Source organism: Humulus lupulus, chromosome 2 (assembly GCF_963169125.1).
Source record: "Humulus lupulus chromosome 2, drHumLupu1.1, whole genome shotgun sequence".
NCBI lineage: Eukaryota > Viridiplantae > Streptophyta > Magnoliopsida > Rosales > Cannabaceae > Humulus > Humulus lupulus.
The window spans coordinates 144,349,110-144,377,017 of record NC_084794.1 but is presented as its reverse complement, the minus strand read 5'-3'; the positions used below and the strand labels follow the sequence as shown (position 1 = coordinate 144,377,017).

The 27,908-nt window shown below is 36.1% G+C and overlaps 1 protein-coding gene across 8 annotated transcripts; it reads right to left on the bottom strand.

Annotated features, from left to right (window-relative positions):
- Nucleotides 1-27,908, bottom strand: LOC133818597 (uncharacterized). 8 transcript variants are annotated; one of them, XR_009885964.1, is made up of 16 exons: nt 27,560-27,805; nt 26,411-26,860; nt 26,282-26,316; nt 26,117-26,195; nt 21,389-21,467; nt 20,299-20,355; nt 20,010-20,167; nt 18,531-18,587; nt 17,691-17,844; nt 8,140-8,410; nt 5,980-6,093; nt 5,190-5,315; nt 5,057-5,108; nt 4,283-4,513; nt 511-572; nt 1-393 (listed from the first exon to the last, which is right to left on the bottom strand). XR_009885964.1 is itself a non-coding variant. In XM_062251562.1 (15 exons), exons 3-15 carry the CDS (start codon nt 26,639-26,641, stop codon nt 4,361-4,363), a joined length of 1,566 nt encoding a protein of 521 aa, XP_062107546.1. In that variant the 5' UTR covers nt 26,642-26,860; nt 27,560-27,683; nt 27,812-27,908; the 3' UTR covers nt 3,973-4,360. The 8 variants fall into 8 exon arrangements, 6 of the variants coding, with proteins under 6 accessions (XP_062107546.1, XP_062107545.1, XP_062107548.1 ...); XR_009885963.1 differs by lacking the exon at nt 511-572; XM_062251562.1 differs by lacking the exons at nt 1-393; nt 511-572 and adding an exon at nt 27,812-27,908 and having other exon boundaries at nt 3,973-4,513; nt 27,560-27,683.

Below are 27,908 nucleotides of genomic sequence, written 5' to 3'. Positions count from 1 at the left end.
AACCCAACTAAAATAAATTTAAAGGTAATACTTACAGAGTGTCGATCTACCTTGCAGAATGTACATGTGGGTTTGTCTACAGAATCGGATCAACTCAAGCTATGATACCACCTTTAATGACCGAAAAATACTAACACTAATTTTTGCAAAAATAAAACCATTTATACCATTAAAAAAGTCTAAAAAATACTCATAAAAAACCTTTTTAAGTGTAATGTGTGCACACACTAAAAAAAATTACATTAAAACTTAAAAGCATTGTAGCAACCAAAGTTGTTTAAACATAATTAAAATAGTCATTTCAAAAGTGCAAACTTCCCAAAGGTCGGGCCACATTTACACTTTTGCAAGCAGACCCCGGCACTCACTTCCTCAACTTTTCCTTGCCTTTACCTACAACATAAACAACTAGGTAAGCGATAACGCTTAGTAAATCAATCTGACAACCAAAATTATATAAAACAATAGGAACCAATGACCAAGTCATTGTTTGCACAACAAATATCTTACCACACTTAGGGTTCCGGATAAATCACAGCGTTAATCAAACAATTCAAGAACACCTAAGCGTCCTGGTGGCATCATAATACCATGAGCAAAAATCAGAACACAAACCCTCCATACATACCAATGCAAAGCAGAAGCAGAAAAATAACTAATGATATAATTTGATCCCAGAGGGTCAACTCGGGAGTTGCCAAAAGTATCCCCAAGCATCTCAGCTCAAATCGCAGTGGAGACTCAAGTCTCTACACTGATATCTAAATTATGAATCCCTCTTGAGGGTAACCATTGGTTACCTATGGCATTTACACTAACTTAAACGGGGTTGATAGATCCACACCAGCTCATCGAGACTCCTAGGTTACTTGACCTACTTACCTTTTGGTCGATTGTCATGATAGCTAACCAGGCCAATAAATCATATCTCACGATGAGGCATAAGCATTCCTAGAATCGCTCAGACTTCGAAGTTTACTCGGACATACTTATCCCCTGGCCAAAGTCCCATGGTTGTGAACCGGACTAAAACAATATTCCATAATGGAGCATAAGTACCCCTAGGATCGTGTAGACTCCTAAGTTACTCAGTGCTTCTCTCGAGGGTCAAGGGCATTTTAGCATCCCATAACACCTAATAAGGCTTAGTACCTTAATTAGGGTTCCAGAAGGGCACGAGTGTGATTTATGTGAATTATATTATAATATAATTAAGTATGCATGTTATGTGTATTAAATGTGTTTAAAGACCCGCTTTTGTTAAAAATGAGCATTTTCGTGATTTTGACTCGTTAATGGTATACTTGTAATTATTATGTGTTATATGCTTGAGACCATATTATTATATGGATATATGTGATTTTCGACATGAGTGGATCCTTTCGAGCGGTTTTAGCAGAAAAGTCACAACAAGAAAAAATGATTCGCTCGAGTTGAGCGTAGTGGTATTTTGGGAATTTCTATATTTTGTGAATTATTGGTGAAATGAAATTAATTGGGGGATATTAGTTGATTAATTTGGTGATTAATGGTGTAATTAGAATTTTAAGTTGAATGACCAAAATTCCCTTGAGGTTATTTAAGAGATTTATTGGAGGTAGGGGAAAAATGGTGTTTTGACCCAAAATCTAGAGAAAACTGCTAAGTGTTAGCAGCCACCCTATGCATTTCATGTTCTCTCTCACTCACCTCTCCTATCTTTCTCTTCTAACTCATTCAAGACCAAAACACTCAAGACTTGGGGAAATTTTTGGAATTTTTGGAATTGCTTAGATAATTTAAGTGTCCGAGAAGATTAGAGTTCTCAAGGTCATCATCAAGCCTCTGGGATTTCGAATTCAGAGGTATGAATTCCTTTAGCAAATTTATCTCTTTAGTATTGTGTTCTTGAGTATGAAATTGGGATCTTGGTGGATTTTCAAAATTAGAGGGCCTTGGGGTTGTTTGATGGGTGTTTGGGTATTAGGAAACAACTAAGAACTGATTTGAAACTTGATTTTGTATCAATTTCCATGATTGAGTTAAAATTAAGTTGTTGATTTTCGGATTTTTGGGCAAAGCTTAGTTTGCAAATTGTGGCTTATTGTGTTTTCGGTATGTTTTATGGCATCTTATTATGGTATATGGGTTATATGATTGATATGTGGTCAAATTGTGGGGTTAAACATGCTGGAAATTTGTTTGGGATTGGGTATTTGGGGTCTGAAATTGCAGGGAACCATTTGAGAAGAATTGGGAAAAATCTGGGCAGAGATTTTTGTTTCCAAATACCTAGCGCGACCACGCTAGGGTCTGGCACGATCGCTCTAAAGTCCCAAAAGTTCAGGAATTGTTCAATAGCACCACCGCGCTAAGGCCCCAGAAAACCCAAACTTTTTTAGGGCGCAACCGCACCAGGTGCCTAGAAAACACCATTTGTTGAAATTCATTTATGCATTAAAGCAAAGCATCTAGATCATGGAATATCACCTTTGATGAAACAATTAAAACATATGGGTTCAAACAGAATGTCAACGAAGCACGTGTATATAAATATATCAAATGAAAAGTGGTGGTTTCCTAGTTCTTTATGTGGATGACATTCTTCTCATTAGTAACAATATAGAGACATTGTGAAACGTAAAGAAGTGGTTAGCTGAAAAGTTCCAATGAAAGATTTTGGTGATACGAGCTATGTTCTGGGAATCCAAATCCTAAGGAATAGGAAGAACAAGCTCTTGGCATTTTCTCAAGCTTATATTATATAGTAAGATGCTTGAAAGGTTCTCTATGGAGAATTCCAAGAAAGATCAGTTACCGACTAAACATGGAATTACTCTTTCCAAAGAGCAATATCCAAAGACACTTGAGGAGGAAGAGGACATGAGAAAATATCCCTATGCTTCAGCAGTGGGGAGTCTTATGTATGCTATGTTGTGTGTTAGGCCTGACATATGCTATGCAGTAGGGATTGTGAGTCGTTATCAATCAAATCCTGGTTTGGAACCCGGGATTGCAGTAAAGCACATTCTCAAGTATCTTAGGAGAACGAGAGATTATGTTTGTATATTCAGGGGGTGAGACACTGATTCTGATTTCCAATCAGACAAAGACAGTCGCAAGTCGACATCTGGGTCAGTATTAACTCTTGGACGAAGAGTTGTAGTGTGGAGAAGTATTAAACAATCCAATATAGCATATCCAACCATGAAAGTCGAGCATATAGCGATTTGTGAAGCAGCTAAGGAAGAAATTTGGTTGAGGAAGTTCTACACTGATCTGGAAGTAGTTCCAGATATGGATAAGCAACTAATCTTGTACTGTGACAACAATGAAGCAGTAGCTAACTCCATGGAACCTAGAAGCCACAAGAGAGGAAAGCATATAGAAAGAAAATACCATCTGGTTAGAGAGATTATGCACAGAGGTGATGTGACTGTTATGAAGATAGCGTCGGAACATAACTTGGCAGACACGTTTATGAAGACACTTCATGCAAAATCGTTTATGGGTCATGTATGCAACATGTGATTAAGAGAGATTGTTAGAATTAATGTCCTAAAAGCATGTAAGGACATTTTATTGATTTAAATAAAAGTATAATTTTATTTTATTTGAATATTATAATTATTGTTTGAATTAATTATATAATAATATCAAGAAAAATTCTTATTCATTCATGAGATAATATTCTATTAGTACGAGAGAATTAAGATCATATATATATAATGAATAAAATATTCAGTAACACTAAAGTATATTATCTTTAATGAATGGTTACTAACGTAGTTTACTAAGCATACAGGATGCAAGTGATCTAGATTCGAATTACTAATATGAATAGACATATTAGTAAAGGTATTGTATATAATATAGATTATATATGACAAGATCGATGAAAATTAATTATCTTTATAAACTTGTCGTTTGACATGAAGATTTAATTTTTATCATAATAGATAATCATTTGTAGATCAGTCTAAATAAAAAAAATAAAAAAAGATATTCATGTTGTTATCCCACTTTCTATTTTCTCCCTGCTACCAAACATAGCTCTACAAATCTTGCAAATTGAATTCAAGGCCTAAGCTTTATAGTCTCTAAAGAGTTTTAGTTCAGGCCGAAAGCATAACACTATTGTGTGCTGATCATTTTTTTTCTTTAACTTTACCAAACATATTGAATTGAACCTAATAAAATAAGGCTGAGAGATCTTGCCAAATACAAGGCTGGCACTAACAAGTACTGGCAAAATGGATTTCTAGTAGATCATATTTATATAAAACTAAAAGCTGTGACTTACATTTATCCTTCCTCGACTACAAACAAATGACACAATTGCCTTCCAGCTCTGCATATTATTATTTTTTGGGATGTCTTCTTAATCAGCATCACCAAGTCCATCACTCCCATCTCCTCTTTTGGATATAGGTATAAAGGGTGAGCCTGATTTCTTGGTTTGTGAAGCAACTTCAGCATTCTTCCGCAAAACAGCTCCTGGCGATGGGTAAGGACGCTGTTGGAATAGGGGTCCCTGAAATTTCACATAAATATAGAAAATCTTTACTTGAAGCTTGAAAACCTCAGGATACAGAACAGAGTCAATTCATAATGTTTATGTGGGCTGGGCTAATTGTTTAATAGTTTGCATTGCCAGTCGCAACAGTTAAAAAAAACAACGGGTAAAAAGGAAGATAGCACGAAGAAGGTATTAGTTTTATCATTCAATTAATGTCATGCTGGATCATATGATCTGGCAATCGCCATGAAATCCCTATATAATCTAGACCAGTTTACAAGAATAGTTGCTCTGAGTAACAACCAAAATTTTTGGTAAAACAATGAATAGATGTATTAAGAATATAAGTCTAGCCAGAATATAAATGAGACAAGAAAGAAGCAAAGAAAGCGTTGTAACATTGTTTATAAAATCTTTCATAAAAAAGGTGGTGAGCAGCAAATTTTCGAGAAAGATAAAAAGACTATAACTTTTAATGATTAAGGCCATTTAGCCTAATTTATTTATTTTTTAAGAAAGAAACAAGAGAAACATGAAAAATCAGGTCAGTGATTATACCGTGGCAGTGGTATCAGCAGCTCGTGGCTGTACCCCTTTAAGGCCTACAACCCTGCAACAACCAGCAACTATTCAGGCACATCTTCAGGAATGGAAAAACACATAAAGCATAATATTTGAAATAGAAACTTACCAGCCCCCTCTTGGGGCATCAGAATAAGAGCTTGGGTCCATTGGATCCAGCTCATCATCCTGCGAGTATGCTCGTTTCTTACTCTCTCTTTTATTTCCTTTTCCCATTGGAGGCTTCCAATTGGACCTAAAAAAACCGAGTTAAATCAACGTATTCTCTTGAAAAATAGTTCAACTTAACTCCACATACTTTGGCAAGGTAACAATTTCCTTTAGTTTCAGAAATTAATATATATATATATATATATTTATATTTCTCATGTAACAATCTTCCAAAGAAGATTAAGAATTTTACATCCTTGGTTATTCATGCCATAAAGATATTCAATCACTATTTTAACTATTGCTTCCGCCCCAGTCAGGCTCCAATCTGAGGGGTTCAGTTGGGCGCCTTAACCTCATGACCCAGGAGACACCTAGGTGAAATTTTATCTCACCAGAACCTAAGCCCTCAAACAACTGAGAGTGTGAACTAGGAAATTTTTATGTGTCTATTGTTGCTTATGCTATGAAATTTAGTCTTTTATATTGTTTTGTATTTAAGTGGCCATGACATTCTTTGCTGATGATTATACATTTAAACAGATTCCCCCATGTCCAGTTGTCATCTTTTCGCCATCAAGATTTATAAAAAGTACTACCTGGAAGAAGAAAAAGTCCTTTTTTTTTAATAACTAATCAAGTTCAATTTTTCAGAAATATGCACTGCTGAAATCAGATAGATCTTGGTTCAACAGGGACAAAATATACAATTTATTAAAAAGAAAGAAAAAACCATTAAATGACGGTACCTCTGGTTAAGCACCTTTTTGTCAGAATCTCCTTTCAGTTCTGCTGGTTTGCAAACCAGATAGTGGTTAATTGCATGGGTTCTCAAAAATTTGCTTTGAGGAAGATTTAAAACTCTGCAGTATATATGTTTCCTGTTAGTACCAATGCACTTCAACAGATGCAATCAGCTAAGAAAATTATTAAATCGTTAGAAAAAGGAAAACATAAGCCCGATGAATAACAATAAAAAAGCAGAAATTTCATGCTGGCCCTGGCTCTAACTTGCTTTCCTTTTATTCATAATTTATATTTTAACCCTCATTCTTCAATTGCACTTTCCCGCAATGCAAAACAGATCTGCCACATTGGCCCTCTACCATTATTCAAGCAATGGCTGGCAATCCAGACTTCTTTTGACCTTACATGAAACTATTACACTACTTGAATTAATTATTCAATTTTGACCTTTCTATCTTAAATTTGTCTCTTTTCTTTTGAAATTTCACTCTAGTCAGCCTTATACAAAGTAGAATCCACAGTCCCAATGTAATTAAAGTTCAAGGTCTAACTACAAATAGTTTCATTTTTTCCAAATTAGAAATAAGTAGTAATTAACAAAAACAGTACAACAATGAAGGAGAAGTCCCTCATAATCCTACAAAAATAGGGGCATTATATTTACACCCCAAGAATATATAAAAGCATCCCATTAATTAAAAATTAATATTTTTTAAAATTATTGTTAACACTTTCTCTCTTTTTTTTTTTTGACATTCTTTAATTTCTTTTTTTGTTATTTTTAATAATTTTATTTTATATTATTTTCATAAAAAAAATCAATAATGTATAATTTTTTCTATCTAAATATTTAAAATATATATTATTTATATGTATTTTTCAAAACATGAAAAAGAAAAAAAAATAGAAAAATGTGAGCATAAATTGAAAATATATATTTATATTAATATATTAATTTTGAATAAAAATGGGGTGGCTTAATCAAATTTTGGGGAGTTAATATAATATCCTCAAAAATAAAAGATTTCCTCAACTCCTTGGCATTGACCACACAGACACCCAAAGCTCAACTTTTTATCCCATATAATGTTAAGTTGATTTCTCCCTAGCCAAATTGTCCAATAAACTGCCCATTCCGCAATGATGAATTAGTGACGTACAAACATTTTTTATGTGCCCCGAGCTACCTGAGAATCAATTATAGCAACAAATAGCAGAAAACAACCCAGAACAGTAGCCAGTAACAGGATAATAGAAATGAAGGTGAGTATCATTGAATGAAAAAACTATAAAGAGGAAACCCAGTAAGCCTCACAGGTATTCGACAGACCTGGGCTCTCCAAGATGTAATGAACACTCAAATCAGGCATACCCCACTCTCTCACACTGATACCCCTATATCCATTCACCATAACCAACTCAACAATTACAAAAGTACCCTCCCTTTAGCAAAAGTCTTGCTGACAAAACTACCCCTGGACGCTTGGCCTCTTTCCACTTCTAGCAGACATGTGAAACATACCAAGGCCCTAACAATTTTAAATTTCAAACCAACAATAAGCTCTCCCAACCTTGATAACAATTATACTTCTGCTTACTGTAACTCTATTTTCAACTACTTGCAATACTTTACCCTATGCAATGGCTGTTTACAGAACACAGCAAGGAAAAAACACATAGTGCACACTAAGTCACCAACATTTGATAATTAGTTGCATATTGTTCTAATATTCCTCCATAGTCAAAGTATCCAAATAGATTCACATGCCACTGAAATCCATGTAATTGCACATTATTCTGTTCTCCAAAATCAGTGTGTCCAATTAGATTCACATGCTAAACAACAACAACAACAATTAAAAGAAAACACAAGAGAGCATTTATGTGTCAAATTAGCTTCAAATGTTATTGAAGCATAATCTGGATAGAGAAGTTTTGAAGAAAAAGAAAAGAACAACAGCAACAACACATGCAATACATAATTTAAATCATCATCCCTTGACCCAAAATCTACTCATAGTTACGATAAACATTTCTGAAAGCAGCATTAGACGTTTAGCTTCAATAATATGAGAACCCCTGACCATTTTTCATAAAAATAAATAAATAAAAATCCTTTCATTTTAATTTTTAAATAAATAGCTACGGAGCCAGGAATCTACCTTGTGCAGTGATTGCAGTATCCCCACATCTGCACTAGCCCGACTCCCCACCCCCCACATCCCATGCACCTCTCTGGTTCAGATGATTGATCCTTCTGTTCTAGAAGCCCAGATTTCCCATTCACATTGGATATACTTTCAGAAACTGCATTGAGAAGGTGCTGATTTGCAACTTGTTGGGATGCACTGGGAGGTTCCCATTGTGATACATGTGTCTTAGGGCGTTCCCATTGTGATACATGAGTCTTTGTGTTGTAGTAATACTTGTGGCCTGCACATGCCAAAATAGCAGGAATTGTTTTTTTAATTTTAAGAAAAAGTTAACACAACAAGAAATCCAAACAATTATTTTCTCTTGATGCTTCACACGTTGCTTAATTATAGGCCAACATATCTAGAGTAAGAAAAAACTATACACAATGAGACAACTCAAAATCTATATGAAATAAATAAACTTAGGTGACTTTTAATCTACGCATCAAATTTGGACTGACATGTGGAACACAAATAATAAATGGGTGGGTTCTGATCAATCCACTGCCCAGTTGATACGACATGACACACACATCACACATTTATTAACATTTTATTACTTTTATATATAGTTTATTTAAATTAGGGATGTTTACATATAATTTTGACACTTAATTAGTGCACATATCCAGCCAAAGTTTACTGTATTTCGCTCCACCTCTGTACTTTGCCTAACCCAAACAATGTATGCTCAACAACATTATTTCTTTTTCGTTTTCTTTTTTCAATGCGAATATGACTCAGCACCCCAGCATGCAGTCACAGGAACAGAAAGAAGCATCATACACATGATCCAATAAACAATCAAAGAGAAATATGGTAATCTGACCTCAAGCCTTCAAAACAATTGGAAATTTATATGAAAATGTGAATCACAAGCAAAGTAAAGGATTACAGACCAAGTAGTTTGATCACAAGTCTGTATAAGATTATCTCAAAGATGATGACTAATAGATTGAAAAGAAGCCTTATCACTCACAATTTCAGAAATGAAGGGGCCTTTGTGGAAGGGAGACAGATTCTAGATACAATATTGATAGCCATGAGGTTGTGGAAGAATAGTAAATGTGAAAAATGGTGAGAACTAATCACCTCCACTATCTTTTTATTTTATGATACATTATAATACAACTTATGGCTAGAACTATATATAGGCTATACAAGTATCACTCCATTAAATACAGAATAGGAAATGATTCCTATACCCCTAGGCAACCCAAAAGATCAAATCATTAATACTCTATTACTCTAACTGTCAACACTCTCCCTTAAGCTGGACTATAAATATTGATGAGTTCAAGCTTGTTTACTAGGAAATCAAATGCTTGTTTGAAAAGTCCTTTTGTGAGAATATCAACTAGTTGTTGATCAGTATGCACATATCTAATGCTGATAATTCCTCCGTCAATTTTTTCTTTAATAAAGTAGCGGTCAACTTCCACGTGTTTAGTTTTGTCATGATGTATAGGATTATGTGCAATGCTGATGGTAGATTGGTTGTCACAGTAGAGTTGAATAGGAGCTTCATATTCAATCTTCAATTCTTCTAGTAGATGTTTGATCCATATAGCTTCACACACTCCATGAGCCATGGCTCTAGACTCTGCTTCTGTAATGCTTCTTGCGATCACTGTTTGCGTTTTACTTCGCCATGTGACCACATTCCCCCATACCATTGTGCAATATCCAAATGTAGACTTTCTATCATCAACTGATCCAACCTAGTCTGCATCTGTGAACATTTCAACCTTTCTCTCAGTTGTCTTTGTTGACAGTTAAGAAATTAAAGATCTTAAAGTTTGATCTTTGAGTTCCATAGAAATAGGAATCGGTTCCTATTCTTCAAACATTTCTCATTTTGTAATTAATAGTATTAAGTCTTGTATAGCCTATATATATCCCTAGGTTGTAAATCTTTTACAGAAAAAGAAAATATACTATAAGAAAGGTGTTTTTCCCTCACCATTTTCACATGGTATCAGAGCTATAAGGCTTTTTCTCTTCTCGGCAATCTGTTTTCTGTCCAGCTCCGGTTGTCTTCTCCAGCACCGGTAGCATCTGTTCTCTTCCGGCACTTCAGCTCCCTCACGGCATCCCAGCAGTCGCACAAGTCTAAGAGCCCAGCAGTCGCACAAGTCCTCTCCCATCGTATGGAGCCCAGTGGTTCTCGACCATTCAATAGCCCAGATGCTTCTCGGCAGTCTCAGGAATCCTAGAAGATGTCAAGCAGTGAGGACATATCATCTCAAACGATTGGGCCCATCTCTAAAAGTATTGGGCTTCACTCAAATAACCCTAACTCAACCCAAACTTTGCCCAGTGGGTCTATGAGCTCCATTTATAACATGGATAGTGGTTTCCTTAATATTACAGCCCATAAACTAGATGGAAAAAATTACTTACAATGGGCCCAATCTGTCAAACTTGTTATATGTGGTCATGGTAAGCTAGGATATATCACTAGTGATCTCTTAGCACCACCTGTCAATGATCCTACATACAAGGTATGACAAGCTAAAAATTCAATTGTTCTTGCGTGGCTAATTAATTCAATGGACTCAAAAATTAACCGCAGATATTTATTCTTTAAGACTGCTAAGGAGGTGTGGGACGCTGCCAGGAAAATGTATTCTGATCTCGGTAACACTTCTCAGATTTCAAAATCCGTACCAAGCTCAAAGAAATCAAGCAAGGTAATCAAACTGTTACCTAGTATTTTTCTGACTTACAAGACTTGTGACAGGAGCTCGATCTGTACCTTGATACTACACCCCTATGTGCTAACTGTACTACGATCCAACGACAGCAGTTAGAGAAAAACGAGCTTTTGATTTTTTTACAGGGTTAAACAGTAGTCTTGATGAAGTCAAAGGTCGTTTGGTGGGTCGTGCCCCATTTCCTGATACTGAAGAAGCACGTCGTCGTGTTATGCTCACTACTCCTGAACTACAGCCCATTGAAAGTTCAGCTCTCGTTTCAAAATCCGACCCACCACCACATGGAAAATCCATTCCTAACCCTCGACCTAATCGTAAGGGAGATCGATCGTGGTGTGATCACTGCCAACGTCACGGTCATACTCGATCCACTTATTGGGTAATCCATGGTAAACCACCCAATTGGACTCCTCGCTGCCAACATGAGAGAAAGGCATACCAAACTCAGACTGAGAGTAGCACCGATCAAAATAGTGTTGCTGCCCCTCCGTTCAGTAAGGAACAACTTGCCCACTTGTGCACTCTTTTGAGTTAATCATCCATGAAACCCAGTTCCGGTCTTGAAACTCATAGTGCCTCTGTTGCACACTGGTAAATTTTCTTCCACTTCCAACACACCATGGATCATCGATTCAGGCGCCACTAATCACATGACAGGTTTACCACATTTGTTTGATACTTATTTTCCCTGTTCCACTAAATCTAGTGTCACAATTACAAATGGCACCCATTCTCTTATTGTTGGAATAGGCACTATTAAACTATCTGCTGATCTCATTCTTAAATCAGTTCTTTATGTTCCTTCTTTGCAATGCAATTTAATCTCTGTCCATAAATTAACCAATGATAATCATTGCTTTGCTAAATTCGTGTCCAATTCTTGTCAATTTCAGGATCTATCATCGGGAAGGATGATTGGCAGTGCTAAGATTCGTGACGGACTTTATTTCTTTGAAAGACAACAACCTATCAAAGAGTCTTCCTCTCTACTGCATTTGGGTTCAAATTCTATTTCTAATTCTTGTTCATCTTTTGTTTCAAACTCTAATTCACATTCAGACTCAAAAACAATTATGTTGTGGCATTGTTGACTTGGACATCCAAGTTTTTTATATTTAAAATATTTATTTCCATCATTTTTTGTCAATAAAAATATTGGTGATTTTCATTGTGATACTTGTCAATTTTCTAAGCATACACGTGCTTCGTCCCCTCACAAAATATATACACCTTCCAACGCATTCTCTCTTATTCATAGTGACATATGGGGACCTTCCAAAGTCAATATTTCTCATGGTAAGCGATGGTTTATCTCTTTTATCGATGATTACACACGTCTCACTTGGGTCTATCTCCTTAAAAGTAAATCTGAAACATGCCAAGTCTTTCAGAACTTTCATCATATGATCCAAACACAGTACCAAACGTCAATAAGAATACTTCGTACCGACAATGATACTGAGTATTTCAATAACACTCTTGGTCCCTATCTTCTTCAAAATGGGATTATTCATCAAAGCTCGTGTGTTGATACTCCGCAACAGAATAGAGTTGTTGAACGCAAAAATCGTCATCTCTTAGAAGTTGCTCGTGCTCTTATGTTCACTATGCATATTCCTAAATACATTTGGGGCGACGTTGTCCTTACCGCTGCTTACCTCATTAATCGTCTCCCTAGTCGCCCCCTTCAGTTCAAAATACCATATCCTGTTCTCCAATCACTATTTCCTCACATCTCTACAAATACTCTATCAACTAAAGTATTTGGTTGTACTGCTTTTGTACATGTTCACTCCCACCATCAGAGTAAATTTGATCCTTGAGCCATTAAGACAATATTTTTAGGTTACTCTCCTACATAAAAAAGGTTATCGGTGTTATTGTCCCATCACAAAAAGATCATTTATCTCATGTGACATCACCTTTTTCGAGGATACTCCTTACTTCACTTCCACATCACTTCAGGGGGAGTCCAACCATCACCAGCAAGAAATTCAGTGGTCGTGGGGGTTAGAATTACCCTTAACCACTCCTGTTCCATTTTCTTCCTCCACTCCACTTTAGTGGGCAGTATTACATTTATTGTTTGTTTCCTTCTGCTCAAGTGAATAAAGCTTCTGCATCTGGTTGTATTTCTTCTAGCAACAATGATATTATACAGTGGCATTATAGGCTAGGTCACCCTAGTTTTTCATATTTAAAATATCTCTTTCCTAAGTTGTTTCGAAATAAAGACTTGAACTTATGTAAGTGTGAAATTTGCCAATTTTCTAAACATACGTGTTATTTTTCATTTTGTATCCTACAAATCAACACAACATTTTACTCTTATTCATAGTGATATATGGGGACCATCCAAAATAACAAACACTACAAATACAAGATGATTTATCACTTTAATTAATGATCATACACGTGTTAGTTGGGTATTTCTTCTTAAAAATAAATATAATGCTGTCATGACATTTAAAAATTTCTATTCCATGATAAAAATCAATTCAATGCTAATCTTCAAATATTACACAAATAATGGAACTGAATATTGTAATTTCATCTTGGGTGATTACCTTCTCTCTCATGACATCATTCATAAGAGCTGATGTGCAGGCACACCCCAACAAAATGAGATTGTTGAACGCAAAAATTCACTTATTGGAAATTGCTAGAACCTTGATGTTTACAACTTCTGTCCCTAAGCATTTCTAGGGTGAGACTATCCTTACTGTTGTCTACCTCATCAATCGAATGCCCTCTTGAGTGTTAAAATATCACACTCCACTCTCTATCCTTCTTAAAGCATATTCGCGTACACAACTTGTTTATCATCTTCTCTTAAAAACGTTTGGTTGTATTTCTTTTGTCCATGTTCTCGATCCAAATTTGATCCACGTGCTCAAGTACGTGTTTTTTTGCTACTCTTCTACCAAAAAAGGGTATAAATGATATCATCCTTCTACTCGATGTATGTACGTCTCCTTAGATGTTACATTCAATGAAGAACAACCTTTTTATCCTAACATTTTACTTCAGGAAGGGACAGTGAGTAAAGTTTCTAATTGGGATACTTGCCTACCTAAGGTCATCCTAGTAACTAATCAAGCTACTCATACCAATCCATCATCTCTCTCTCTGTCTGACATAGGAACCTTTGAGCAACAATCTCGGCAACAAAAAGACCAAGTAATACAGTCATCTTTCTAGCAATAAAAAAAGTAATACAGTCAACTACTGCTTCAACTTCTCATGAATCCAACTCAAGAACTATTCCTAATGTAAGTGATCGATCTCCCAATCCCATTTTACATAATGATATTCATAACATTGGGCCTTCTAGTATGGTGGAACCTAAGTCTGGGTTACCCATTGCCAAGACAAAGGGAGTCCAAAGTTGCACTCTACATCCAATGTTCAGATATGTCTGCTATAGCAGACTAACTTCACATTATAAAGCTTTCCTAGAAGAAGTCAAGCAAGTGGTACTGTGGTAGTTCCTAAGGATATAACTGAAGCCCTCTCACAGAAAGAATGGAAAAAATCAGACTGAGGAAAATGGGGCACTGAAAAGCAACACCATATGGACAATAGTCAATCGACCTAAAGATAAACATGTGGTGGGGTGTAAGTGGGTATTTACGGTTAAACACAAGGCTGATGGACCTATAGACCGATACAAAGTGAGACTAGCTGCAAAAGGATTCACTCAAACATATGGAGTTGACTACAATGAGACATTTGAACCCATTGCCAAGTTAAACACAATCAGTCTTCTGCTATCAAGTGCGACAAATCTCGATTGGCCTCTATAACAACTAGACATCAAAAATGTCTTCCTTAATGAGCATTTGGAAGAGGAAGTTTTCATGAGAATCCCTCCAGGGTTCAAAGAAAGATATGGAAAAGCGGTGTACAGAAGATCAACAACTGGATACAGTACTAAAGTATGGGGGAACTTGGTTACTTGGAGGAGTAAGAAGCAACCAGTGGTAGCCCGAAGTAGTGCCAAAGCAGAACTCAAAGCTCTTGCTCAAGGAGTATGCGAATTAATTTGGATCAAACGCATACTACAAGAATTAAAACTTCAAAGGACCGAGCCTTTAAAGTTGTACAGCAACAGCAAATCAGCGATCAACCTAGCACACAACCCAATCCATCACGACAGAACCAAGCATGTTGAAGTAGACAAACACTTCATTACAGAAAAAATTGATGGAAATGAACTATGTGTTGTATATATTCCTAACAAGCAACAACAATAGTTTACTGACTAAAGGGCTATCAGCAAAAAGTTTCAATGAGTTAATTTGCAAGCTAGGCATGTGGAATCTCTATGCACCAGCTTGAGGGAGGGTGTAAAAAATATTGTATAATTGAGCATTTACTTGATATCTTTCCAATAGGGAAACCAAGCAATATAATTGGAGAGTTACTATAATTAGATTATTTTGGGTATGCCCTTGGGTGGCAATCCTAGATATTTGTCACGTGAAGGGGTTACGACAATATGCTACCAGATTTACATGCAAGAAGTATAGACAATATCATTCCACACAAATTAATATATACATTGCCCAGCAAGTAGAAAAGATGTCTTGCAAATTGCAAGCTTTTGCTTTATTAGCACACCTCTTACAAGTTCTTATATAGAAGAAAGAACACAAACACAATCAAGAAACTAATACAAAATCTAGAATTTGATCACAATGGCTAGTTGTCTTGACTAATTTTCTAATTTATAGCATTGACAAATATTTTATCTACAGCAAATAATCACAAGTTCGCAACAAATAAAACATCTATTATTAAAGAATATTAATATAGAATCTTTCCTTTTCAACTAAAATGCTTTTAAGATACACAGATCAAATGATGCAGCATTCATTTACAGTGGTAAAAAAGCTCAAAAGAGGGTGTGCTGCTCTTTCATTAACAACCTCATACATTGGAATACCACATATTATCCCTAGGGTTATACATAAGCTTTCAACTCTTCTACAAACGAAATTGACCCCAACTCATAAAATCAATACAATATTGTTGGTCTCTACTAGGCCTCCTACTCTCCTTACTTACATTAGCCGTAAGAAACATAAATGATCGTCCATATTCCTATAGTTATAGAATTGGAATGGACCGCTATTATTGTTATTTAGTGTATTGGTTTGGGAATTGGAATGGGGAGACTTTATTATATAGTGTTATACCCAAAATTCAACAGTGCCATGTGGCAGCCCGCGAAGCGATGACATGTCAAGACAAAGTGGTGTGACACAACAGTCGCCCCTAGTCACCAAGAGGAATGGCCCTCGCTGCTCTCCCAACACCTAGGAAAAGGCGGGACTCGCAAGAACCGGCCTACGTTGGCGCGAAGCCAAATGATTCCCAGATGGTTACGTTGGCGCCAATCGTAAGTAGAAGAGCCCTAGCCAATCGCCCTACCCAGTCGCGCTGGCCAAACGAGTATGCACCACAAAGCCCCGGCTAGTTTCCAGGATTCCTAGCCGGTCGCCAGAGGCCCTCGCTAGTCATCAAGGATGGTGGCTACTCGTTGGTGGCCCTCGCCACCCGAGTCTTCTCCAACACCAGAGCACGCCTTCAACCTTTAAATGAAAAGGACTTGTCGAATTACTATTTTTGATGAGACAGAAATCTGCCTTCATCTTAGTGTACCAAAAATTAGCCTAACCGGGAAACAAGTTATCGCCGTCAACTATTCCCATCTCCGCAGCTATAAATAGTGCAAATCGAAATATAACAAGAGTCGAAAAACAAGTCAGTAACTGTTCATTTTCAGAGAGAGCCTCTACTCTCCATTATTGTAACTACCCCAAGAACAAGATCAAACTCAATGTACTTGTTCTTGAGGGTTCAAATCTTTGTTGGACCGAACCACTATAAATATGTCTCTTTTATTTATAACTACATTTATTTCTCTTTTCTTTGGCTCACTGTTTATCATTAAGTTCCACTTTGAGATTTTACACACAACATTTCTTCATTTATTGCTCTGTGCAAGTTAATGAAAAAACGAGTCAACAAATAGGAAAGGCTTTGTTTCATCCCTGAGAAAGATTTGAGTGTGTGGAGAATGGTTGGTCTCTCCAATACCACAAATGATTGTGCATGGCCTATTTCCCTTGACGAAATTCTAGAAATATTATTCTCGAATCTCCTTCTGTCTTCTAGAGTTGTGCTTTGTTCTTGGCAGTGTTCTTGTGGATTTCTTAGGACCTAACAGTCTCTCCCAAAGTTTAACATGTATCCTCCAAATACCAAATCTACTAAAATTATAAATGAAGATAGAGCAACAACCAGAAGAGGATTAAACCAATAAAAAGAGACCATCTAGAATTGAAAAAGAGAAAAAAAATGGAGAGGGAAGTTGTTGAATGTTGCTATTATGTCCATCTTGTGGACATTATGGTCGAAGAGAATAAGCATAATATTGTGACACCAAGCTACGAATTTGAACTCATTACGAAAAAGAGCAAACTCTTGTGTGGAATTATGACTTTTTGGCATTAAAGAATTTAAAATATTCTCTTTTTCTTTCTACCTAATTCTTTTTTTTTTTATGAAAAGAGACAAAGGTTACATGTCCATGAGTGGCCTGCCCCAAGTTTATTTTCTTTCTACCTAATTCTGATAAGTAATATGTAATGAAACCCTTTGTTTCTTATTGAAACACATAGACACAAAAGAATACTATGTCAGTAATTTCTGCAATGTGTGAAACTCGAGCTAAAGTTAATCAATCGTTAAGAAACATGATAATAGAATAGGTCTATATCATGTGCAAAATACCTGATGTTTCATCTAGTGCTTCTACCCAATCTTCTGTCTGAGGGGGTGTTGGAGGTTGTATAATTGGTGTTTCCACAGGCCTTTCCCATTGACTTTTCCCCGTTGCCGCATGGTAGTAGTAGAAAGCACCACTTGAAGGGTCTTTTGCTTCTACCTATAATAAAGTCAAGAAGTTCTAGCCTTGTAAAAGGAAGCCATAAGAGATTCTACTGAAAATATTGGAACTTAAAATGACTTGAAAAACAACTGAAGTGACAAACTCATACGATATCATCTTAGATCTTACAAAAATCCCTAATTACATCAGAAAAAGATTTCATGAAAGGGAAATGGAGCGTGACAGCATAAACCATTAAATTCTGACCATATTCCCTCCTCCTAACCCCTACCAGCAAGAAAATGAAGGGAAAAACAGACTAAAAAATAAAAGCAGTTTCTTTTTCATTTTCAGCTAAAAGGTCTTGTTTTTTTTTTAAAAAAGAGACAGAGGTCAATGGAAGTTGACCTCCTCCCAATAAAATTGAGAGCCCTCACTTATGGCGGAGGAAAACCGTGGTTACAAATAATGGCGGAGGAAAACCGTGGTTACAAATAGGAACAAATAAAAGGAAAAAACCCCACAAACAAACCCACCCCAAAAAGTTAAGTCCAAAAATTTCTCCAATCCCTAGAAAGATCAGAGAATGCGAATCCATTCAGCAGATAATATTTGGGAAAAGATCCAATTTTGGAGCTAAAAGGTCTTATTACATAATGACAGAAACACATAATATTTCTGCTATATTCATAGAAACAAAAAGTTTGAATAAATAGAATAAAAAATTAACAATAGACACCCACCCATCCAGGAGGCAACGTTGCCTTTTCTGTGACTTTCATTGAACTAGTCTCCAATTTCTGAAATAAAAAATTAAATGTTTGTGTTATTAAGTAACTACGGAATTTTTTAAAAAATTAAACGCGAAGAAACTGAACTAAAGGCAATCAGATAGTTGGAAAGGTAGGAAAGATGTAAATAAAAAAGAAAGATTTGAATTTTGTCGTAAACTCCCTTTTTCTTTCTCCAACCAGTACAGAACAGGCATCTATAGCAGACTATCAAAAGAATCTCTCATGATCATGCTATAGAAAAGAGAAGTATGAAAGGTCCCAGATAAAAATTCAGACGCCAAAATAACAGGCACAGAAAGATATAGAGAAAGATGATGAATATTCCTTTGTATATTGATGAGAACACAGAAATATAAACTAGAGCATATGCAGGTAATTTGAAAGACCGCCTGATGCAGCAGATTGGATTGGGTGAGTAAAGCTCAAGCCAAATCCATGGGAAACAAAGGGGAAAACTCCAAATGGGAGAATATCTCTCTCAAGACTCTATTTCAATATATGATAATATCCTATTACAGTATTTTCTTAGGCTTATATAGTCTTTGTAACAAAACTTACAAAATATAACAAATAAATATTCTAGACTAATCTAGATACGTCTCCTACAACACCGCCCACTCTCCCGAAACAATTCACCTCATTATCATACTCTGCTTCTCTCCTCCCCACCATACTCAGTTTTATTACAAGCTAACAAATTCATTCTAGAAATGCCATGCTGACACTACTAACAAACTTTACTCCTGGCAGCTGATGGAGAGCTTGCTGAATTGACAGGATACAATAACTCTTTTCAGAATTGAAGATACAGTTGCCTCAGATACATACAACGTGGTGTGATTATCAGGTACTGTGATGCTCACTGCCAATCGAGTGCTCCATGTAAGAGCTAAGGGTATGCTATAGAACTGGATCTTTACTCTGTTAAAACTAAGGCTTCTTATGATTTCTCCTTTTTTGATCAATTTAGAGATCTGAATTTATTGGTAATTTAAAATGATTCCACATCACTAATCATTTCTTGTAAATAACTTGCAACTCCATTACTTTTCTAATACAATTTTCGTTTCTTATCAAAAACAAGAAAGAAAGAAAAAAAAAGGACCAAATAGCATGTGGGTGCACCAAAGTTATTTCCAGCTCTCAGTTCCAGGACTTCAGAATAAAACTCAGATTGAAGATATTTCAACTCGAGGTTAAGAGGGGCTATTAGGATAGATGATAATTAACCAGAGTTGCCCAAGATTTTTTTTCTATTGATAAAAGCCAGAGTTGCCCAAGTTGAAGTTTTATAGTAGTTACAAGCTGTAAAGGCATCTTTAATGCAATTGAAATCATTCTTTATGATTATTTCTCTGCTTTATCAGATCAAACTGGGGTAAATGAAAAAAGAGATTGATAAAATAGAAATAAATCATCAAAACTTACTGAAATATTTTTTTCTGGCTCATCCTTAAGGATTCCCCTTGCTCTTAACTTTTGTTTAAGATACTTAGGCAACTCTTTAGGTGCGGGCTTATGTTCTGACTCTCCATCAGGCACAGAATTTTTCTCATCCATTTCGTTACTTCCAGCTCCAAAATTTCCTGGACATATAATGTCACAACCCAGTAACTACCAGAATACAAAGTGACAGAAATAATTTAGATTGAAATCAATAAAATGCTCCAATTCCATTTACAATTCGTACTATCAACAGAAATAATAATTCTCATACCACCATTATAGGCACCTCCACCAGGGACTCCATATCCATTACCGATCTCTGTGTTACCTGAGTGAAATAAAAACCACAATTAGAGAAACTTTCATGGGAGTACCTGTACGATAAGTATCAGTCGGATGCAGCGGGGAAAAAAATCTATTCAATTGAAAATATATAAAATAATGATAACAATCAATAAATCTTGCAACTAAAATATACTTGTTATATCCCTTGAGCTCATGCCAGTTGATTTCATAATAAAGTTCAGCATTTTTTCTATACAAGAAACGAAAATGGTATATTCATTAGAAGAAAAAGTACACACAAATGAGAGAGAAAAACATGTCTCAGGAGAAGAAAAAATGACATGACAAAAAGGGTGATAAAATATCACCCTAAACTCCACTCAACTACAATAAATCTCCTACTCTTAACAGATCAGAGAAAAGATAAATAGCAAAATACTATCTCATTCCTAACGTAATCCACACAGCAACCTAAAACTTTATCTTTCCCACAAGAATCTAAGCAACTCTCTTCATCATTGAAGATTCTATCATTCTTATCCAACCAGCCCACAAAACAGCCAGCACTCCACAATTTCAATAAAAAAAAAAAGTTGCATTTTTTATATAATTGACCCTTTGTATGATTTATATTATATATAAGAAACAACAGCTCTTCTATAATTAAATATAAAAGAAATAAAATATGTGATAAAGTATCATCTGAAATTACATGAAAGAAAGTTTGATTTATCTTGGTAAATGATCCTCCATCGATACATGAAACATCCTTACCATATTTTTCTTACTCTTTATGGTTGTGTTGCTCTAATTTTTCCTTTTGTTTCTCAATGCAGATTACACCACTTATTGCAGTTTAGGAACTCAACTCCCCTTGTTTTAAACAAAGACAAATAGTAAACAATAAAGTACAAAAAATCTTCTCTTGGCCAAAAGAAACTAATATAAACTTCCGGCAAGAGAGGAGACATATTACCAAATATTTAGAATATTAAAAGGGTAAAATATAACTCAACTTGGAAAACCCAAGTGTATAACAACACATATAAGTTAAAAATAAGAAACTCCCCACCAACCTTCTTCGGATAGAGTAGACCTCCCGCGTTTTGAAGCCATTTCAGCACGATGTTCAGTGGTCATCTTTAATAGATGCTCCTGTAGAATAGCCCATAAAGCTATTACTTTCAGAGTGTTATGAGATGTGAAGAGAATTTCTTGTATTGTATTGAAATATAACATCTAATCATACACAACTAGAGAATCTATTTTAGAAATTAAATCAATTAATTAAGCCTAATTGACAACTAATAGACATCTAATATTCACACTATAACACTCTCCTTCAAGTTGGAGCATAAATGTTAATCATGCCTAGCTTGTTACAAAAATAGTCAACCCCAACCCCATTTAAAGCTTTTGTGAAGATGTTCTCAAGTTGTTCTCCAGTCTTCACATGTCCTATAGAAATCAAGCCTTGTTGAATTTTCTCACGAACAAAATGACAATCAATTTCAATGTGCTTCGTCTGTTCATGAAACACAAGATTAGATGCAATATGAAGAGCAACTTGGTTCTCACACCATAATTTTGCCGGAACTGAAGTTTTAAGTCCTACTTCAGCCAATATCTGATATATCCACATTATCTCACACACAGAATGTGTCATAGCCCAATATTCTGACTCTGCACTAAACCGTGACATAACGGTTCATGAGACCAGATTCCCTCCAACAAAAATACAATAACTTGAAGTAAATATTCTATCCACTTTGATCCACTTTGGAACCTGCTCAATCTGCATATGAGAAACACTCAATATGAGTGTGTCCATGATTCGCATACACAATACCTTGTCCACATATACAACTAACAAAATGATGCCAACTTCTGATTGTTTGTAGAACAATGAATTATTAGACTTGCTTTTCATCATACCAAATTTCTCAATACCCTGACTAAACTTTCCAAACCAAACATGAGGACTTTGTTTCGAACCATATAAAGATTTTTGAAGACGACAAACTCGTCCAGACTCCCCCTGAGCAACGAAACCAGGAGGTTGCTCCATAAACACCTCCTCATGAAGATCACCATGAAGAAAAGCATTCTTAATATCAAGTTGATGTAAAGGCCAATGATGAGTAACTACCATGGAAATAAACCGAACAGATGTCAACTTTGCAACAGGAGAGAAAGTTTCAGAATAATCTACTCCATAAGTTTGAGCATAGCCCTTAGCGACAGGACGAGCTTTCAATCGAGCAACCGACCCATCCGAATTGACCCTAACCGCGAAGACCCATTTGCAACCTATAGCCTGTTTCCCTGAAGGTAAATCGACCAAGTCCCAAGTACCATTGTTATCTAAAGCATTCATCTCCTCGAACATTGCATTATGCCAACCAAGATGAGATATGGTTTCACGAACAGTGTTAGAAATAGAAATAGAATCAAGGGAAGCAATGAAAGAGCAAGAGGAAGACGACAAGTTATTATAAGAAATAAAAGAAGAAATAGGATAAGTACATTGACGTTTACCTTGGAGTAATGCAATTGGAAGATCATCGCTCGGGTCTGGATTTGATGACAAAGGAGCAGGTGTAGGACATGAATCAAGAGGTTGAGGCCTGGAGTAAACTTGAAAAATAGGAGGCTTCACAGAAACGGGTTGCAAGACCGGTGACAGTTCTGAGTCAGGAGCAGACGATGTGATAGAATAGACCAACAAATCATCGTCCTCCCCCTGACGAGCGGAAACAAACGAAGAAGGGAAATAAGTTGTACCTTCGAGGAAAGCGACATCAATTGAGACCAAATATTTGTTAATACTGGGACAATAACACCAATAACCTCTCTGAAGACGAGAATAACCAAGGAAAATACATTTCAAAGACTTGGGGTCTAATCTAGTGACATGGGGACGAACATCCTGAACAAAACAAGTGCTACCAAATATCTTAGGGTCAACAGGAAACAAATACTTTTTCGGATAAAGAATTTTGTAAGGTATCTCACCTTGAAGAACAGAGGACGACATTCGATTAATGAGAAAACATGCTGTGAAAACTGCATCAACCCAAAATGGTTTAGGAACATGCATTTGAAATGAGAGAGCTCGTGCAGTTTCAAGGTGTATGTTTTTATGTTCCGCCACACCATTTTGGGATGGGGTATCAACACAAAAAGTTTCATAAAGTATGTCATTCTAAGTCATATAAGATAGAAATAATGTGGATGTATATTCTTTGGCGTTATCGCTTCGCAAAGTACGAATGAAAATATTAAATTGAGTTTTAATTTCAGCACAAAACAAAGAAAATAACTTTGAACGACTTTTCATTAAAAATAACCAAGTTACACGAGAATAATCATCCGCAAATGTAACAATATACCTAAATCCAAGTTTAGACAAAATAGGAGAAGGATCCCAAACATCAGAATGGACTAATTCAAAAGGAACACTAACAGATTTATTGACTCTAGGACTCGAACTAAGACGATGATGTTTTACAAACTAACATGACTCACAATTTAAGGAAGACAGAGTACTATATTGAGGACAAAGTTTCTTTAGTAAAGGGAGAGATGGATGACCCAACCGACAATGAGCCTTGAAAAGAGAAGAAACACTCGAGCAAGCAATAGAGCTAGATGGCAATGTATCAAGAGTGTAGAGGCCTCCACATTTATGTCTTTTACCAATAATCTTCTTCGTCATAAGATCCTGAAATAAACAATGATCAGGAAAAAATGAGACACATCAGTTGAGATTTACGAGTGAGTTGACTTACAGAGAGCAAATTAAAGGATAAATTAGGTAAATGTAAGACAGAAGACAAAAAAAGCAAAGGGGTAGGAGTGATGTTGCCAGACCCACGAACACAAGATGGTGACCCATCAGCTAAAGTAACTGTAGAAGTAGAAGCAGAAGAATGAAACGAAGTAAAGAGACTAAAATTACCTGTCATGATCTGTGGCACCAGAATCAATGACCCATTTGGAGGATAAGGAAAGAAGGCACGCATTAGTTTTAGCTGAATCAGCAATAATAGTGATAGAAGGAGATGAAGAAGTAAGTGATTCCTGATACTGGGAGAACTTGGCAAACTCATCAGCAGAGATAAAGACTGATTTGTTAGAGGTATCATTATTAAACGCAACATTAGCTTAGTGTTTTTGCTGGTTTTTAAACTGTAGCTTTCTACACTCAAACTTGGTGTGGCTCGGTTTTTTACAATAGTTGCAAATAATGCCTCCAGAATCTAGCGTTCAAGTATCAAATCCTTGTGAATTGCCTCATTTGTTTCCACTTGGATTAGAGTCTCCCAGACGCATAATTATTATTGCGACTTACAAAGCACCATTAAGCAAATCGGGTGGTGTGATTTCCGTGCGATAAACACGACTAAAGACATCTTGTCAAGAGGAGATATCAGACCCAGAAAGAACTTGTGCCTTAGCAGAATCAAACTCAGATGAGAGCCCTGCTAGAAAGCTCATGATAACAATCTGCTCCCGCTGTTTTTGTTGAACCTTCACGTCAGTACTAAATGGCAGCAACACATTAAGCTCCTCATACGTCTTTTTAAATGTCATAAAGTAGTTTACAGGGACTGATCTTGTTTTTCCACATGGTAAAATGTTTTGCAAACCTCATACATACAAGAGAGATTCTCTTTTCCCGAGTACAAAAATTCCAAATAATCCATTAGTTCTTTAACAAACTCACAATGATTGATCAAGCCAATTACCTCACTATCAATGGAATTTCGAATCTAAAGGAACAAGCGAGCATCATCCCTGAGCCATGCCTGTCTCAAATCACTTTTGTCTTTAGGAGGATCATTAGTCAAATGGTCATCTTGGTCGACACTTCGTAAATAAAGTCGAATAGTCTTACTCCAATCCAAATAGTTCGAACCATTCAATTTATGGTCCATGATTTTAGACATCACAAGAACCACATCGGATTCCACTGATTTTGTCTCAGTCATAACCTCAAAAGCAAATATGGCGAAAACAAGTAAACAAAGCCGAGAAAAAGGGAAACCCCAAACACAAGATCTGAACAAAAATAGAGATGAGAATGACCGAGAAATACAGCATTTTGCAATGAAAATAAGATAAAGAATCAAGTTTTGAATACAAGCAAACGAGATAAAAAAACACTAATTAAATTAAAGTTCTTTCTTTGGCCTAATTATCGATTAGAAGATTTCGCGGAGAAGAACACAAACAGAGCAGAAAAGTATTGAGAAAGACCTGGGGACCAACCAGAGTCGAAACCACGACGGAAGCACGGCGCATGCGCCCACACGCGCTAACGCAAGGGGTACGGTGCAGCAAGAGACGGCGGCGCGTGGGGCCCACTCACAGCGATTCTGGACTTCAAACAGCGAGGATTGGTTGGTCGGCGGCTGGGCAGTCTTACTATGCCGGCGGTGAGAACAAAAGAGCACTCCAAATAGGGCTACCGAAAAAGGAACCCTAAAAAATTAAAGAAAAACCAAACTCTAATTGCAAACCCCAATTTGTGATAAACCCTAATTTCGAATCACAATCTCAAAATAAGCTTTGATACCATGTTATGAGATGTGAAGAGAATTTCTTGTATTGTATTGAAATATAACATTTATTTATACACAACTAGAGAATCTATTCTAGAAAATTAAATCAATTAATTAATCATAATTGACAACTAATAGACATCTAATATTCACACTATAACTCAGAGTATTAAATAAAGCTTATCTACAAACTTTCCAAAGTATAAATGAGAAAGTAAAGATACCCAAATTGCATACCTTGATAGCATTGGGGTCATGATGTCCAGAGAAAATGTCTGAGCTATCCTGAAGAGATCCTTCCACACCTCTTGCCTCTCTGAAGATGTAGCAATATTACTCGATTAAAACATATACTAATCAAACAAAAGAGGAAAAATGAAATAAGTAAAAATTTAGACAAACCTTTGGCTGCGTATAACTGTTTGAGTAGTGATTTCCTACCATATAGAAAAAGAAAGAATGACTATGTGAGTTCAAAAAAAAAAAGAGATGAAACATGATAAGTAAGGTTATATAAAAAGACAAGCATACTTGTTCACGTAACACAGCATCTTGAGCGGCGGATTCAATATCACTATAATTTCCCATACGTACTCTGGAGTAGTGGGTTGGAGGGAGAAGATCAGGATTATTGTTATGAACTACATCATGAGAATTACCATCAATTTTTGGATGAGTTGATGAAAAGGATGAGTTACTGCTATTCTGACTGTTTCTGTCAACACTGCTCATTTCTTTAATATGATCCTTCTCCTCAAACATTCATTCACTCACTATAGTCTATCTCTGTGTTTTTGGCTTGATCAGGACAAAATCATCATATACAAACTATGACACAAACAATACTTGTTCATGAACTCGTGATGGCAAACTCCTATTTTACAAGTTGGCATAAAAAGTCTCCTGAAGTTCTCTTGTTAACGATCATCTAAGGTATGCAGGCTAATGCACGCCAGCTTAAAAACTTCCTGGCTGCTGCAGCTGATAATCAATAAACATTCATTTTTTTATACCATCTACATCTCCACAGGCAACCAGAATACGAGTTTCTGGTGCAAAAAAATTGATTTAAAGATTAAAAGACACTGACATCTTTAAACGATCTCCCATTTTAAAAGACAAGCATTACGATCACAGCGCACATCGACAGATTACCATATACGCATAGGCATTAAGTGAAAGTAAAACTTTAAACAGGGGAAAATAAATAAATGGGTAATCATCATATTAGTAAGGTAACAAAGAGGACTGGAAATGGGGAGGGGGGAATTTGAGTATGGAGTAAATTAGATTTCAGTAACAACTTTTTAGTTGAATGACATAAGGGAGTGGTCATTGTCTAAAAACTATCCAAGTGTCTTAAGACCAAAAACTTACTGTAGAATGTGAAAGTTCTTTGACTAAATAAAAAAAAATAAACAAGTAAAATAACAAATACAACTTGGTAAAGGAGTTTGGTTGGTTAGATACACCACCTATGAATAAATTCCAAAGTTGCAAGACTGAAAGCTGCACATTGTACAAATTTTCAAGGAAATTCATCTAAATCGAATAGAAGTAGAGAACCATCAAATCTACCCTACATCCTTGCCCTTCTCCCATTCCACAATTTACTTAAATATTATACATGTATGAAAGACGGTGGTGGTGGGAGAATAAGAACGCAATAAATTGACGAACCTGATTAAGCGAGGCAGAGATTAGCGATAAATTTTTCGAGAAAAATTATGAAAGACGACGTATGAATTAGTGCGCCTTCGGACTTCGGAGAAGAAGCTCCTATCTCCCGCTCCGCTCATATACACTTACAAATAGTAAATACAAACCATTAGAACAGAGAGAGAGGTAGAAAGTGGAGAAAAGTTAGGGTTTCCTGGAGGAAGAAGATGAAGGAGGTGGCGAATAGTGGAACCGAGAATACGAACAACACACCATTGTTCAGTTCAATAAGATCTTCAGGGACGGTATTGGTGTTCGGGTTGCTTTCCACACTGCCGTACAGGTAATCTTTGTTGTGCCTTTATTTTTG

Coding starts and splice junctions, on each gene's coding strand:
- LOC133818597 (XM_062251562.1), bottom strand. CDS start 26,641: ATGTTTGAGGAGAAGGATCATATTAAAGAAATGAGCAGTGTTGACAGA. Junction 20,168..20,298: donor TGGAGGTGCCTATAATGGTG/GTATGAGAATTA, acceptor TTATATGTCCAG/GAAATTTTGGAGCTGGAAGT. Junction 5,316..5,979: donor AAAAAGGTGCTTAACCAGAG/GTACCGTCATTT, acceptor CGGTTTTTTTAG/GTCCAATTGGAAGCCTCCAA.